Here is a 17592-nt window from a genome sequence, read left to right as displayed (position 1 = left end):
ATGGAGAAATCAGAGAGAGAGAAGTTTTTAGTGAAACCAGGTCTAAGTAGTGGCCATCCTTGTGGGTGCTGGCTGCAGTCCACTGTTGAAGGCAAAAAGAAGAGGTTAGAGAGAGAAAGTGGGAAGCCCAAGGGAGAGAGGGATCATCAATGTGGCAATTGAAGTCCCCAAGGAGAAGAACAGGGGAGTCTGAAGAGAGAAAGAAAGAGAACCAGGATTCAAAGTGAGAAAGGCAGAAGGGGAATGAGTAGAGGAACGTGAGCGATAGATGACTGCCACGTGGACAGGGAGAGGAGAGAAGATCTGGACAGTGTGAGCCTCAAAGGAGGGATAACAGAATAACCTAACCCTCAAGTGTGGAGGCAAGGGAACAGTCTCCTAAAACTTGGACCAGCCGGTCAAAAGCTATAGTTGTACTACCCCTCAAAGTTCATAAATGTCAATGCATAATCATAACATACTGTAATGACAGTACATATTGACATAGCACACACAGTAGGGCAGCAAAACTAAAGATAGATGACAATAAAGCCACAATTAAGGCAGATAATACTAAGCACAAGTCCATGGAGGGGGGTATATGCCAGAGATCCACAGCTATAGATATGGTACAGGGTTCAGGAGAATTCAGCCGCCACGGTATACATGACCCATGAACAGTCAGAGCGCCAGCAGTGAATCCGCAGCGTGGAAGAGTGATACAGCTTGGGACACAGCCGGACCACACACAAACAAGAGAGCCCCGACGCGCACGTCCGGATGAAGCAGCTGGCGAAACGTGTGAATTTCTACGATTCTGACCTCTCCAACCCCAGACCACGGCTTAACGGACTTTGACAATTCTGACCTCTCCATCCCAAGACCTTGGCAAGTATCAGGACTACACACTCTCTCCAACCCAGACCCGGCTACGTTGACAATCCGCCTGCCAGGCACGCTACCGCTGCTGTGGGTGCGTGGTTCTATACTTCCCCAACTCAGTACCGGGGTCCTGTCTTGCTCGTGGGCAGCGCAAGCGTTACAGAGATGCCGGTATCTCTCTTCATTGTTTAAATATCCCGGTCACGTGATGCGGGAGAAATGAAACATGGCAGAGATACCGGCACCCCATACCAGGGCCTGTAACCCGGGAAGCAAGGGGTCCCCAAGGCTGAAATGAATGCGGTTCCGCTCCGGAGATCCCCTGCTTCTATACGGTGTTATTAAAATAATATAAAAGCAGAGCTTCATTACATTAGCGGCTAGCCGCTAAGGCAATGGAGGGGTTAAGCCAGAGTACCAGGTTTATGGGGGGTGGGTGAAAGGGGTAGTTGCCTCAGGGTGGGTGGTTAGGCCTACCGGGAAGGTTGCGAGATGGGTTAACCCCTTAATTACCTTGTAATAACCCCTCCCACTACTCACCCGAGAGGCCTAACCACCCACCCCGGGACAACAACCCCCTTCACCCACTCACTCTACTCCCAATAAACATTAAAATACAATACAAACGCCAATACACTCATTGATGGCCAGTGTGGTTACCTATGCCCTCAATGGGAGCATATTAATGGGACTGCGCGTCTTTTACAGACAGGTGAAGCCTGGTAGGATCCACACAGCACAAGTCTCATTCAGACGCAGGGACCCCCGCTGTGTTAATATGATGGGCCATTAGCGACTGCTATGCACTGTGCAGCGGACGGTCAGGGCTTTGCACACTGTGCACCAGTACATGCTCTACGGCCAGTAGATACATACAAGATGCTACATCTATACATGTTCACTCTCTAGGCTTCTCACGACATCACGTTTACTTCCTATGCTTCCACTATCTGCTTCTCCCTCCAACATCGCACAACTTGGAGGATGATACTGTAATGACACGGCACACACAGGGGGTGGGGGGTGAAAGGCGCATGATGCAGATCTGGGAGGAAACACTTTGTGTCGCTCCCAGAGCAGAGAGAAAGGCCCCTCACTGGCACAGTATACTCACAATGACAGGCTGAGAGAAAGCCACTGCCACCCATGCTCCATCCACACTGACCAAGAGACATCGAATGGAGAGGGGGTGATCCGCTGGGAGGAGAGAGGGAAGGAAAAGTCATGGAGAGGCAATGGGAAGGAGGGAGGGGAGGGGGCTACTGCTCTCATCACTCACCTCTTCCCAGAAGCCAGCGATGGTAAAACCAGGCGCTCTGATCATTTGGGTCAGTGAAGAAAGCGTTTTGTACAAGTTCCATCTCTATAATACAGACATGAGAGGGCAAGGTCGTCACATGACGAGAGAGGGGGGGAGAGGGTGGAGAAGAGGCGAGAGCGGGGGGGGGGGGGAGGAGAAGAGGCGAGAGCAGGGGGGGAAGAGGAGAAGAGGCGAGAGCAGGGGGGGAGGAGGAGGAGAAGAGGCGAGAGCAGGGGGGAGGAGAAGAAGAGGAGAGCTGGGGGGAGGAGAAGAGGAGAGAGCTGGGGGGGAGGAGAAGAGGAGAGAGCTGGGGGGGAGGAGAAGAGGAGAGAGCTGGGGGGGAGGAGAAGAGGAGAGAGCTGGGGGGGAGGAGAAGAGGAGAGAGCTGGGGGGGAGGAGAAGAGGAGAGAGCTGGGGGGGAGGAGAAGAGGAGAGAGCTGGGGGGGAGGAGAAGAGGAGAGAGCTGGGGGGAGGAGAAGAGGAGAGAGCTGGGGGGGAGGAGAAGAGGAGAGAGCTGGGGGGGGAGGAGAAGAGGAGAGCGGGGGGGGAGGAGAAGAGGAGAGAGCGGGGGGAGGAGAAGAGGAGAGAGCGGGGGGAGGAGAAGAGAGCGGGGGGAGGAGAAGAGAGCGGGGGGAGGAGAAGAGAGCGGGGGGAGGAGAAGAGAGCGGGGGGAGGAGAAGAGAGTGGGAAGAGGAGAGCGGAGGGGGGGAGAGGAGCGGAGGTGGGGGAGATTGCGGGGTGGGAGACCAACAAAACAGCACGCGGGTCAGTCACCACTTCCCTCCCCCCGTCCCCCCGCAGTCCCACTCTCCTTCCCTCTTACCGGTGAGCAGGGCCTGCTCGGTCACTCTGCCCTGTCGCAGTGGGTCAGGGTGGATTAATGGCAGGAGTTTGCTGCGGTAATGCCATGACGAGTAGTTGGAGAAGTTTTTGGTGATGAGATTATCGGTGAATTGAAGCTCCGCGGTGAGCGGAACTAGCGATCGCTGCGTGACAAGTCTCCGGTAATCCCAGCAGTGAACTGCAGCAGATGTACAAACCAGGCAACATGGAGAGAAGAGGAGAGCGTGGGGTGTGGGGGGGGGGGGGGCGGGGGTAGGAAACAAGAGAAGAGTGCGAGGGATGTGGAAAGAGGAGAAGAGCGTGGGGGGGAAGAAGAGGAGAGCACAGGGGGGGAGGAGAAGAGGAGAGGGCAGGGGGTGGGGCGAGAAGAGAAGAGCGTGTGGGGGGAGGGAAAAGAGAGCGTGAGGTGGGAAGAAGCGGGGGGGGGGGGAGGGAAATAGGAGGGGGGGGAAAGAGAGGAGAGATCACCTCCATTCATTATTAATCCCAGCAGTACTAATATACATACATATACATTTGATAGTGTGTGTGTAAATACAGAGAGGATGTAACATGGGGTCGGCAGTGTGAGGTTATTTCCTCAATCACAGGAGGCTGAGCACACAAGAGGTGCTACGGAAAGGGATGAGTGACATTATATTCCGTGTGTGCCTCGTGTCTCACATGAACTGTCCCCAACCACCTCCTGCTCCTACTTACAGTTGCGCTCATCTTTCTCCAGGAAGCGATTGCAGAGTGCTAGCTCATGGGCCCAGTTTGGCTCCGGAATCAGCTCCATCATCCAGCAGCGGTGATACCAGGTCCCATAGGACTTGGGGTTCACACGTAAACAGCTCTCCAGAAAGGAGAGCTCCGCAGAATAGAGAGGGCACATCTCCTCCTCTGAGCTCAAATACAAAGAAATACACAAGCATTACATTATATTGAACTTTTAGCAGCTGCACTAACCCTGGAGAATTGGCCATTCAGCACGGCCGTGCCATTGTGCAACAAAAGGAAAATAGCTTCACGTGTGTACAATTTCCTGTTCAAAGAAGAGCCACCAAAATTAAAGAGGTCCGATTTCCGGGGAAAGGCCATACTCATTAGGGTTGTTTCCATTAGAAAACACGTCCTCTGGGAGGGAATATTCAAGCTCAGTACAAGGAGCTCCTGATGGAACTATTCGTCCCAGGGACAGGACACAACACGTGAGATTGGAGAGATGTTACCAGAACAATGGAAAGTGTTCTGTACATTAAGTGAAAGGAGGGACTTACTACTAATACAGGAAGAAAGGAAAGTGTTCTGTACAGTAAGTGACTTACTACTAATACAGGAAGAAAGGAAAGTGTTCTGTACAGTAAGTGACACGAGGGACTTACTACTAATACAGGAAGAAAGGAAAGTGTTCTGTACAGTAAGTGACTTACTACTAATACAGGAAGAAAGGAAAGTGTTCTGTACAGTAAGTGACTTACTACTAATACAGGAAGAAAGGAAAGTGTTCTGTACAGTAAGTGACTTACTACTAATACAGGAAGAAAGGAAAGTGTTCTGTACACTAAGTGACTTACTACTAATACAGGAAGAAAGGAAAGTGTTCTGTACAGTAAGTGACTTACTACTAATACAGGAAGAAAGGAAAGTGTTCTGTACAGTAAGTGACTTACTACTAATACAGGAAGAAAGGAAAGTGTTCTGTACAGTAAGTGACTTATTACTAATACAGGAAGAAAGGAAAGTGTCCTGTACAGTAAGTGACTTACTACTAATACAGGAAGAAAGGAAAGTGTTCTGTACAGTAAGTGACTTACTACTAATACAGGGAGAAAGGAAAGTGTTCTGTACAGTAAGTGACTTACTACCAATACAGGAAGAAAGGAAAATGTTCTGTACAGTAAGTGACATACTACTAATACAGGAAGAAAGGAAAGTGTTCTGTACAGTAAGTGACTTACTACCAATACAGGAAGAAAGGAAAGTGTTCTGTACAGTAAGTGACTTACTACCAATACAGGAAGAAAGGAAAGTGTTCTGTACAGTAAGTGACATACTACTAATACAGGAAGAAAGGAAAATGTTCTGTACAGTAAGTGACATACTACTAATACAGGAAGAAAGGAAAGTGTTCTGTACAGTAAGTGACACGAGGGACTTACTACTAATACAGGAAGAAAGGAAAGTGTTCTGTACAGTAAGTGACTTACTACTAATACAGGAAGAAAGGAAAGTGTTCTGTACAGTAAGTGACTTACTACTAATACAGGAAGAAAGGAAAGTGTTCTGTACAGTAAGTGACTTACTACTAATACAGGAAGAAAGGAAAGTGTTCTGTACACTAAGTGACTTACTACTAATACAGGAAGAAAGGAAAGTGTTCTGTACAGTAAGTGACTTACTACTAATACAGGAAGAAAGGAAAGTGTTCTGTACAGTAAGTGACTTACTACTAATACAGGAAGAAAGGAAAGTGTTCTGTACAGTAAGTGACTTATTACTAATACAGGAAGAAAGGAAAGTGTCCTGTACAGTAAGTGACTTACTACTAATACAGGAAGAAAGGAAAGTGTTCTGTACAGTAAGTGACTTACTACTAATACAGGGAGAAAGGAAAGTGTTCTGTACAGTAAGTGACTTACTACCAATACAGGAAGAAAGGAAAATGTTCTGTACAGTAAGTGACATACTACTAATACAGGAAGAAAGGAAAGTGTTCTGTACAGTAAGTGACTTACTACCAATACAGGAAGAAAGGAAAGTGTTCTGTACAGTAAGTGACTTACTACCAATACAGGAAGAAAGGAAAGTGTTCTGTACAGTAAGTGACATACTACTAATACAGGAAGAAAGGAAAATGTTCTGTACAGTAAGTGACATACTACTAATACAGGAAGAAAGGAAAGTGTTCTGTACAGTAAGTGACATACTGTACTACCAATACAGGAAGAAAGGAAATTGTCCTGTACAGTAAGTGACACGAGGGACATACTACCAATACAGGAAGAAAGGAAAGTGTCCTGTACAGTAAGTGACACAGGGGACTTACTACTAATACAGGAAGAAAGGAAAGTGTTCTGTACAGTAAGTGACACAGGGGACTTACTACTGATACTGTACAGAACACGTTCCTTTGCTCCTGTAAGTGACACAGGGGACTTACTACTGATACTGTACAGAACACGTTCCTTTGCTCCTGTAAGTGACACAGGGGACTTACAACTGATACATATAGAGGAAGAAAGGAAAGGTATACAGGGATATATGTTCCTTCGTCGAATAGCCACTACTGGAGAAGTCAGAAAGGAATTAACTTCCTTAATGGACTGGCTAAAGGTTTCACTTGTTTATTTGGGATCAAAATATCTACAGTATATCTATTGCTATATGGCTTTTTCCCACCTCATTACCTGCTGGTACGAAGCTGCAGGAATATTTCCCGTCGCAGGTTCCACAGAGTAGCAAAGTCCGGGTTTAATGCCAATATCTGAGAGGTTATTCCCAGAGCTTCTCTATCCAGCTGCCCAACCTCCCGCTGGGGGGGACGAGAGAGATGGGGGGGGGGGGGAAACAAGAGAGCGAAAGGTTATTCCCAGAGATTCTCTATCCAGGTGCACAACCTCACGCTAGGAGGGAGGGGAAGAGACGAGAGAGAGGTTAGTCCCAGAGCTTCTCTATCTAGTTGCCAAACTTCCTGCTGGGGGGGACGAGAGAGAGGAGAGGGGATGGACAAGAGAGGAGGGGATGGACAGACAAGAGAGAGGAGGGGGAGAGAGGAGAGTGAAGGGACAAGAACAGAAAATTGAGGAAAAGGGTGAGATGGGAAGAGGACGGGGAGAGCAGGGGACAGGGAAGAAGACAGGGGGGAGAGACGACGGGGAAGAAGAGAAGGGGACGAGGGAGAGACGGGAAGGGGGACAAGAGGACGGGGAAGAAGAGAAGGGGACGGGGAGAGACGGGAGGGAAGAAGACGGGGCAGAAGAGACGGGGATGGGGGAGAAGGGGACGGGGAGAAGGGGACGGGGGAGAAGGGGACAGGGAGAAGGGGACGGGGAGAGATGGGAGAGAAGAGGAGTTGAGAGAAGGGGACGGGGAGATGACGGGGAAGAAGATAAGGGGACAAGGGATTAGAGAAGGGGGAGAAGGGGCGGGGAGAAGAGAAGGGGATGGGGGAGAAGAGAAGGGGACGGGGGAGAAGAGAAGGGGACGGGGGAGAAGAGAAGGGGACGGGGGAGAAGACGGTTGAGAGGAGAGGACCGGAGAAACATAAGAGAAGGGGACAGGGGAGAGAAGGGGACGAGGGAGAGAAGGGGATGGGGAGAGAGGGGGAAGGGGAGAGAAGAGAAGGGGACAAGGAGAGAAGAGAAGGGGCGGGGGAGAGACGGGAGAGAAGAGGATGGGGGAAAAGTGACAGAAGAGAACGGGGAGAGACGGGTATGGGGAGAGATGAGAGAGAAGGGTACAGGGGAAAAGATGACAGGGGAGAGACGGGAGAGAAGAGGACGGGGAGAAAGGGAAGGGGGAGAGAAGAGGATGGGAAGAAAGGGACAGGGAGAGGCGGGAATGGGGGAGAAGAGGAGACGGGAGGGAACGGAACTGGGGAGAAGAGAAGGGGGTGGAGGAGAGACGGAAGAGAAGGTGCCGGGGGAGAAAAGAAGGGGACAAGATGACAGGAGAGAGCCAGAGAGAAGATGACAGGGGAGAAATGGGAGAGGACGGGGAAAAGGGGACGGGGTAGACGAGGAAGAAGAAGACGGGGGAGTAACAGGAATGGGGGAGAAGAGGAGACAGGAGAGAAGGGAACTGGGGAGAAGAGAAGGGGATGGAGAGATAGAAGAGAAGGCGACGGGCAAGAAGAGAAGGGGACGGGGGAGAAGAGGCAATGGGGAAGAGACGGTAGAGAAGGAGACGGGGGAGAAGAGAAGGGGACGGGGGAGAGAAGGGAAAAAAGGGGACGAAGGAGAAGGCGACAGGGAAGAGGAGACAGGGGAGAAGAAGCAATAGGGAAGAGACAGCAGAGAAGGGGGCAGAGAGAAGAGAAGGAGACGGGGGAGAGACAGGAGAGAAGAGGATGGGGAGAGAAGAGAAGGGGACGGGACAGAAGGGTACGGGGGGAGAGACGGGGAGAAGATGATGGGGGAGACGGGAGACAAGGGGACGAGGGAGAAGAGTACAGAAGAGAACAGGGACGGGGAGAGAAGAGGATGGGGAGAAGAGAAGGGGACGGGGGAGAGACGGGAACAGGGGAAAAGAGGAGATGGGAGAGAAGGGAACTGCTGAGTAGAGAAGGGGATGGAGGAGAGACGGAAGAGAAGGGGATGGGGGTTAAGAGAAGAAGACGGGGAAGAGACGGCAGAGAAGGGGACGGGGGAGAAGAGAAGGGGACGAAGGAGAGATGGGGAGAAGGGAGGGGGACAGGGAGAGCCGGGAGAGAAGAGGACGGGAGAGATGAGGATGGGGGAGAAGACAAGGGGACAGGGGAGGGACAAGAGAGAAGGGGACGGGGAGAAGAGAAGTGGATGGGGGAGAGACGGGAGAAGGGAGCAGGGGAGAAGAAAATGGGAGAGACGGAGAGAAGAGGATGGGGGAGGAGATAGGGAGAAACGAGAGAATGGGATGGGGGAGAAGCGGGAGAAAAGGGGACGGGAGGAGAGAAGGCAGATAATTCCCCCCTGAAGTGTGCGCACCTTGTGTAGGGCAGCCTGGGTGGCGCTCACATAGAGCTGCAGCTTCCCTTCTCTCTCCTTGCGCTTCACCTCCTGCTGCTCCCATGACGTCTTCACTTTTATCCGACCATGCTGAACATTGAAATCAGAGTCACTGCTTGTCCCGCACACTGACACAGAAAGTCAAGCACACGTGTGTATGTATGTATATATATATATGTTACATAATAGATGAGGTTGAAAAAAAGTCATACGTCCATCAAGTTCAACCTATGCTAAATTTAGACGACAGTTACCTTATCCTATATCCGTACTTAGTCATTGATCCAGAGGAAGGCAAACAGAAAAACCCAGTGAAATATAATTAAATGATATCTCATAAGGGGAAAAATAAATTCCCTCCTGACTCTAATAATTGGCAATCAAATCACTCCCTGGATCAACATTCTTCCCATGTTTACTAATTTGGTATATTCCTGTATACCTTTCCTTCCTAAAAAGACATCCAACCTTTTTTTGAACAAATCTATTGTATCTGCCATCACAGTCTCCATGGGTAATGAATTCCATTGTAACTGCCCTTACTATAAAGAACCCTTTCCTTTGTTGCTGGTGAAATCTCCTTTCCTCCAACCTAAAGGGATGCCCTAAGTCCTTTGTATTGCCCTTTTGATGAATAGTTCATTTGAAAGCTCCTTGTATTGTCCCCGAATATATTTGTATATAGTTCTCATATCCCCTCTTAAACGCCTCTTTTCTAATGTAAACAAATCTAATTTAGCTAGCCTCTCCTCATAAATCAGATTATCCATCCCATTAATTAATTTGGTGGCTCTTCTCTGCACGCTCTAGTTCCATAATGTATTTTCTAAGGAGTGGCGCCCAAAATTGTACTCCATATTCAATGTGTGGTCTTACTAATGCTTTATAAAGGGGCATAATTATGTTTACTTCCCTTTCCTCCATTGCCCGTTTAATGCAAGATAAGATCGTTTGCCTTTGCAGCTACTGCATGACTTTGGGCACTATTGCTAGAACTGCTGTGTACAAGCACTCCTAAATCCTTCACCATCAAGGAGTCCCCTAATGAATCCCCATTTAATTTGTAAATTGCCTGTTTATTTTTGTTTCACAAATTCATAACCTTACATTTATCTGTATTAAACCTCATCTGCTATTTACCTGCCCAAGTTTCCAGTCTCTCCAAGTCCTTTTGGAGAAAAATTACATCCTGCTCTGATTCTATTACCTTACACAATTTAGTGTCATCAGCAAAGATGGAGACTTTGCTCTCTATGCCAACTCCAAGGTAATTCTTAAACAAGTTAAAAAGCAGAAGTCCCAGTACTGATCCCTGAAGTACTCCACTCACTTTAGCCCAACCTGAAAAAGTTCAATTTATGACAACCCTGTTGTCTATCCTTCAACCAGTTTTCAATCCAGGTGCAAATATTTTTACTGACTGCAATTTGCTTTATTTTGTACACTAACTTCGTGTGTGGGACAGTATCAAAAACCTTTACAAAATCTAAGTAGACCACATCAACTGCATTAGGGCTGGGACCCGCTGCGCCCGGCGGCGCGGGCGGCCGCGTGAGCGTTCCCCACCAGCAGGGGAATCCTTCTGAGCAGGTCCCAGTCCCCCCGCGCTGCACGGCTCACTCCAGGGGATGCAAGAAAATTGTGATCCCGAGCGGTGACGCGTCACGTGGTGCGCTGATGAGCCTATCAGCGGCGGGGGCGGGAGCTGTCAGACAGCTTCCTACACAAGGTAGGGGGTGGTGTGTGTGTGTGTGTATCAGCGTGTGTGAGGAGGGCATTTGTGAGGGAAGGGGGAGGGAGCGGGAGCTGCTTACCTTCCAGCAGCCCGCAGCAGCTCCCTCCTGCAGTCCGGGAGACCGAGCCCGTGGAGGGAGGGGGGGTGGGGGGGAGTAGCGTTTCCCTCGCGCTCAAACCATGCCCCCCTCCCGGCTCCCTACAGACCGCATATCGCGGTCTGTGCCTGTCAGCGCGCCGCCTGTCTGCAGTGCGGGCGCGCTGACTGAGGGAGCGGGGGCCTTAGCCTTACCCTGGTCTAAATTCCTACTTACCTACTCAAAAAAACTAATAAGGTTAGTTTGGCATGATATATCCTTCATAAATCCATGCTGACTATTACAAATAATTTTGTTTTCCATTAGGTATTCCTGAATATTATCCCATATTAAAACTTCAAGTAGCTTCCCCACTATTGATGTCAGGCCAACAGGTCTGTAATTCCATATCTGTGATCTATCTCCCTTTATAAATATACAGGTGCGCCGACGAGTATTCTAAAACTTGCCTTGGAAAATCTGGGGCTATCACAAAAAAGACCCAGGTACATGCTGGGTACAAGCTGCAACATTTCAGTGACATTTCTGCAGACTAATGGCCCATCGGATTAACACAGCATGGGTCCCTGGCAGTCCCATTCAGTTTGAATGGGACTGCCAGGGACCCCCGCTGTTAATCCGATTGGCCATTAGTCTGCAGAAATGTCACTGGAATGTTGCAGCATGTACCCAGCATGTACCTGGGTCTTGTTGGTGATTGCCCCAGATTTGTTTTAGAATACTCGTCGGCACTACAGTAGGCACCACATCTGCTTTAGGCCAATCTTGTGGTACTGAGTCTGTGGAAATTGAGTCCTTGAATATTAAACGATTTGGCTATTACTGAACTTAACTCCTTGAGAACTCTTGGATGTATGCCATCGGGGCCAGGTGCCTTATTTACTTTAATTTTTATCAAACTGCCGATTAACTTCTTCCTCAGTTGACCAATTGTTCATTAATATAGATTTTTTGGCTTCCTCCTGCGGCACTACTATTGAAATTGATTCTTCTCTGGTAAACACAGAGGCAAAGAATGTCCCTTAATACCTCTGCTTTTTCCTTATCACCAATCTGCCTACACATCTCACACTGAAAGGGCCCTATATTTTCTTTTCTAATTTTTTTGTTATGAAGGTACTTAAAGAACTTTTTAGGGTTGATCTTACTTTCTATTGCAATCCTTTTTTTCATTATCCATTTTTGCTAATTTGATTGCCCTTTTGCAATTTTGTTACATTCCTTATAATTCTGATACGATGTCTCCGTCCCTTCTGACTTCAAGAATCTAAACACCCGCCTCCTCTTATCCATTTCCTCCCCAATCTGTTTATTTGGCCACTTTAGTTTAGGCCTGTTTCTTTTATATTTATTAAATAAGAGTAAACACTGATGAGTGTGCTTTTCTAACAATGTTTTAAAGACTGACCATTTATCTTCCACATTTTCCCTGCAAAAAACATCATCCCAATGTATTCCTTATTATTCATCAGTTTATTAAAATCTGCTTTTCTAAAGTTGAAGGTTTTTGTTGAACCCAAGTAATCTGTTTTTTGATAATTTATTTCAAATTGGACCATGTCACTGTTAGCAAATATGCAAGTCTGGGAACATTTGGGTATTACTTCTACATTGTTTGATATTACCAAATCCAGTATTGCCCCTCTCCTGGTTGCTTCCTCAATAATTTGGGTCATATAATTGTCTTTAAGAACCCCCAAAAACCTGTTTCCTTTTGTTGTAATGCTAATCTCATTGCCCCAGTCTATGTCTGGATAATTAAAAATCACCCATTATGCAAACATGACGTTATTTTGATGCCTTCTTATTTGCAAAAGTATTTTAGCTTTCTCAATCTCATTGACATTTGGTGATTTATAGCATATTCCCTACAAACATTTTCTTTATACTTTTACGTGTGTGTGAGAGATATATGTATGAGTGTGTGTATATGTCCGTACGTGTATATGTATGAGTGTGTGTATATGTCCGTACGTGTATATGCAGTATAACACACCACACCTCAGGAATATATAGTGTGTGTGCGCACGTACTGTATGTGTGCCAGAGAGGCACATTCAGTCATGCAGAAATATGACACACACACACACACACACACACACACAGTTTATTATCAGACAAACACAGATGTACTGTAGGCTGCTCTGGAATATACCATGGTAAAACAGGATCTCCCAGCAGCACCTGGAAGAGAGTAATTCAGAGATATGTAACATAACCTGTCTTGACCAAAATAATTATTACTCCGCGCTGCACATGAATGGGGGGCCACAGACAAGATAAAAGCAGTCACATATACACACACACACACACTGTCTATATGGGGCGGTAGAAAGGCAGACATATACACACTATACATGGAGGAGGGGGGGGGGGGGTACAAAACCAGTCACAGATATACACTGTATATATGTGGGGAATAAAAGGCAGTCACTACTACATACACGGGGGATGTAGGACATGTGCAGAGGTGAAAACAGCAGACTGCTTTTGGAAAACAAATGTAGGCTTTTATTTTGCCCAAAGCTTTAACATAAAATATTGCTTCTGCCCAGCATATAAAAAAGGGAGAAAACAAGAAAAACATAGCAAGCTCTAACTAACATCAGATCTTTAGTCCCCATGAGTGGGAGGGATAAGCTGCTTACCAACAATAAAAACAGAGAGTTCAGTGTGGGGTAAGGTTTACCTTCTGGGCCCCCGACTTCTTCCTGTTGGTATAGGGGGTTGGAAAGTCCAAGGCCCGGGTATCCTCCACAGTGGCACAGGGGGTCTGACTGTTGTGCAGCGTGGTCCCACTTGAGCGGTCCAGGTGCAGTCAGCTTCCTGGATCAGAGAGATCCCTGCAGTCACTACTGTGTTTTTTTTTTAATCTGCTAATGAGCCAGGTGGAAAGTGATTATTGCCTCAGGCTGCAGATTAAACCAGCTCCACGCTAAATTCAGTAGCCAATGATAAACTTTTCCAGCAAAGTCTTTAGACAAGGAAGAGAACATGACACTTGCACACACACGCTACAAAAGGCAGTCACTTATATGTCATACACTGAATACATGGGGAAGTACAAAGGCAGTAACTAATACACACACACACACACACTATATATGGGGGTACAAATGCAGAGAGAAAGAGATATATAGATATACACAGTATATGTGGGGGGGGGCAAAAGCAGTCACATATATAAACTGTATATATCCAGGAATACAAAATTAGTCACGTGTACATCCACTATATATGGGGGGAAACAAAGGCAGTCATTGAAATATACTTTGTATAAACTGAGGGTACAACAGCAAAAACAAATATATATATATATATATATATAGTGAATAGATGAGAACAAGGCACTCCGTCAGGTAGATAAAGGTGGGTGCAAATCCTATATGAATCAAATAGGTGATACGATACCGTTTGAGCGAATATCAGAGGCAGCACTCCACGAAGTTGTCAAAAAAGTTTTGTATTTAGTGAGACATAATAACCAACGTTTCGGTCCTCCACACGGGACCTTTCTCAAGATGTACATCACCTTGAGAAAGGTTCCGTGTGGAGGACCGAAACGCTGGTTATTATGTCTCACTAAACACAAAACTTTTTTGACAACTTCGTGGAGTGCTGCCTCTGATATTCGCTCAAACGGTATCGTATCACACACACATACATACATACATACATACATACATACATACATACATACATACATATAGCCACCTATACCCGCTGCATGTATTGTGGGGGTGTATAAAGGCAGTCACGTATATATAAACCGTATAGGGGGTATCAAATCAGCCACGTATACACTGCATGTATTGTGGGGGATATATAAAGAAAGTCACGTATGCAAGCTGCATGGTGGGGGTGGGGTGTATAAAGGTCGGCACATAGATACGTTGTATGTATAGGTGATATTAAGACAGCCCTGCATATACATTGTATAAGGGGAAATAAATTAAAATGGTGGTGGGCCAGAAATATTGCAAAAAGAAAAGATTGTGTAGTATATATAATATATATATATATATATATATATATATATATATATATATATATATATATATATATATATGTATATATACATATATATATATATATATATATATATGTATATATATATATATATACACACACATATACACACATATACATACATATATACATACACACACACACACACACACACACACACACAGACACACTATTGTTTTTACAAAGCCAGTATAACCAACCCCACACTGATGAGACCCATTAAGGTCGAAACGTAGGTTTACTGGCTATGCATCTTAACCCAGGCTGCGCTCAAAAGCTGTGCAACGCAGCAAGCTTATAGGGGACCATGTCATGTGGTTTTGAAGCAAAAAGGTGGCATTGTGTGCTCATTTGCATGTCACTTCCCAGAATCCCTTGCTGCAGTGGAAGTGCTGTGTGCTGGGTGATAATGGTGAAAGGCAGGGTTGCAGTCCTGTCTAAGACATGCAAATGAGCGTACAGTTATATTTCCATTTGATATAGATTTATACACACAATAAATAGGCACACCCAGTGTATAAGAACACACTGTATATAAGCACACCCTGTGTATAGGAACACTATACCCTGTGTATAGGAGCACCCTGCATATAAGCACCCCGTGTATAGGAACACTATACACTCTGTATAGGAGCGTCCTGAATATAGGAACACCCTGTAGATAAGCACACCTGGTGTATAGGAACACACTGCATACAAGCACACCCTATATAAAAAGGAACACTATACCCTGTGTATAGGAACACCCTGCTTATAAGCACACCCTGTGTATAGGAGCCCCATGCATATAAGCACACTATGTATATAGGAGTACCCTGTATATAGGAGCACTCTACCCTGTGTATTGGACCCAGCATATAAGCACACCCTGTGTATAGGAGCCCCCCAGCATATAAGCACAACCTGTATAGGAGAGCACCCTTCATATAATCTCACCCTGCATGTAGGAGCACCCTGTGTATAGGAGTACTATACCCAGTGTATAGGAGCACCCTGCATAAGCAGACACTGTGTACTGTATAGGCACACTATACCCTGTGTATATAGGAGGACTCTGCATATAAGCACACCCTGTGTATAAGAACACTATACCCTGTGTATAGGAACAGCCTGCTTATAAGCACACCCGGTGTATAGGAACACTATACCCTGTGTATAGGAGGACCCTGCATATAAGCACATCCTGTGTATAGGAGCACCATGCATATAAGCACACCCTGTGTATAGGAACACTATACCCTGTGTATAGGAGCACCCTGCATAAAAGCACACCCTGTGTATAGGAGTCCCATGCATATAAGCACACTATGTATATAGGAGCACTCTACCCTGTGTATAGGAACACTATACCCTGTGTATAGGAGCACCCTGCATAAAAGCACACCCTGTGTATAGGAGTTCCATGCATATAAGCACACTATGTATATAGGAGCACTCTACCCTGTGTATAGGACCCAGCATATAAGCACATCCTGTATATAGGAGCACCCTGCATATAAGCACACCCTGCATATAGGAGCACCCTGTATATAGGAGCACCCTGTATATAGGAGCACTTTACCCTGTGTAAAGGAACACTTTACCCTGTGTATAGGAGGACCCTGCATATAAGCACACCCTGTGTATAGGAGAACACTGCATAAGCACACCCTGTATATAGGAGCACCCTGCATATAACGACACCCTGTGTATGGGAGCACCCTGCATAAGCACACCCTGTGTATAAGAACACTATACCCTGTGTATATGAACAGCCTGCTTATAAGCACACCCGGTGTATAGGAACACACTCTGTATATAAACACCCCCTGTATATATGAACACTATACCCTGTGTATAGGAGGACCCTGCATATAAGCACATCCTGTATATAGGAACACTATACCCTATGTATAGGAGCACCATGCATACAAGCACACCCTGTGTATAGAAACACTATACCCTGTGTATCGGAGCACCCTGCATAAGCACACCTTGTGTATAGGAACACTATACCCTGTGTATATAGGAGGACCCTGCATATAAGCACACCCTGTGTATAAGAACACCATACCCTGTGTATAGGAACAGTCTGCTTATAAGCACACCCGGTGTATAGGAACACACTCTGTATATAAACACCCCCTGTATATAGGAACACTATACCCTGTGTATAGGAGCACCATGCATATAAGCACACCCTGTGTATAGGAGCACCATGCATATAAGCACACCCTGTGTATAGGAACACTATACCCTGTGTATAGGAGCACCCTGCATAAGCACACCCTGTTTATATAGGAGGACCATGCATATAATCACACCCTGTGTATAGGAGCACCCTGCATATAAGCACACCCTGTGTATAGGAGGACCCTGCATATAAACACACCCTGTGTATAGGAGGACCCTGCATATAAGCACACCCTGTGTATAGGAGGACCATGCATATAATCACACCCTGTGTATAGGAGCACCCTGCATATAAGCACACCCTGTGTATAGGAGGACCCTGCATATAAGCACACCCTGTGTATAGGAGGACCCTGCATATAAGCACACCCTGTGTATAGGAGGACCCTGCATATAAGCACACCCTGTGTATAGGAGGACCCTGCATATAAGCACACCCTGTGTATAGGAGCACCCTGCATATAGGCACACTATACCCTGTGTCTCCGCCGCAGTTCCGGGTGACAGGTCCTGAAATAGAACAATCCACTGAGTAACCTCCCCCCAATGGTCCATGCTAGTGTGACTCCAACCAATCGCAGCGCTGCTCTCATAAACCAAAAATAACAACCAATCGCAGAGCTGCTCTCATGTACCAAACATCACAACCAATAGCAGCGCTGCTCTCATGTGACACTATAACACACTGAGAAAGTATAACACACTGATACTATAATAGTATAATACTATAACACACTGACACTATAACACACTGAGACAGTATAACACACTGTGACAGTATAATACACTGATACTATAATAGTATAATACTATAACACACTGACACTATAACACACTGTGACAGTATAACACACTGATACTATAACAC

The 17592-nt window shown here is 46.5% G+C and overlaps 1 protein-coding gene across 4 annotated transcripts in view; it reads right to left on the bottom strand.

The window, feature by feature from the left end:
* The window catches only part of RABGGTA (Rab geranylgeranyltransferase subunit alpha), a 228651-nt gene extending 211347 nt beyond the window's left edge, over positions 1-17304 (bottom strand). Inside the window, exons 1-9 of one of the 4 annotated variants that reach the window (XM_075569034.1) lie at positions 17201-17304; positions 13213-13349; positions 12679-12707; positions 8671-8781; positions 6394-6518; positions 3704-3891; positions 2985-3182; positions 2141-2224; positions 1976-2058 (exon numbers count right to left, since the gene is read on the bottom strand). In XM_075569034.1, coding sequence (XP_075425149.1) covers positions 1976-2058; positions 2141-2224; positions 2985-3182; positions 3704-3891; positions 6394-6518; positions 8671-8781; positions 12679-12681 — 792 coding nt within the window. In that variant the 5' untranslated portion in view covers positions 12682-12707; positions 13213-13349; positions 17201-17304. Of the gene's footprint in view, positions 1-1975; positions 2059-2140; positions 2225-2984; positions 3183-3703; positions 3892-6393; positions 6519-8670; positions 8782-12678; positions 12708-13212; positions 13400-17200 lie in introns of those variants that run through there. The other 3 variants (XM_075569032.1, XM_075569033.1, XM_075569035.1) reach the window with 3 other exon arrangements.
* Positions 17305-17592: the final 288 nt, after the last annotated feature.

Source organism: Ascaphus truei, chromosome 13, assembly GCF_040206685.1.
Source record: "Ascaphus truei isolate aAscTru1 chromosome 13, aAscTru1.hap1, whole genome shotgun sequence".
Classification (NCBI taxonomy): domain Eukaryota; kingdom Metazoa; phylum Chordata; class Amphibia; order Anura; family Ascaphidae; genus Ascaphus; species Ascaphus truei.
Note: the sequence above shows the minus strand (reverse complement) of the source record. Positions and strands in the feature narration are given on the sequence as shown.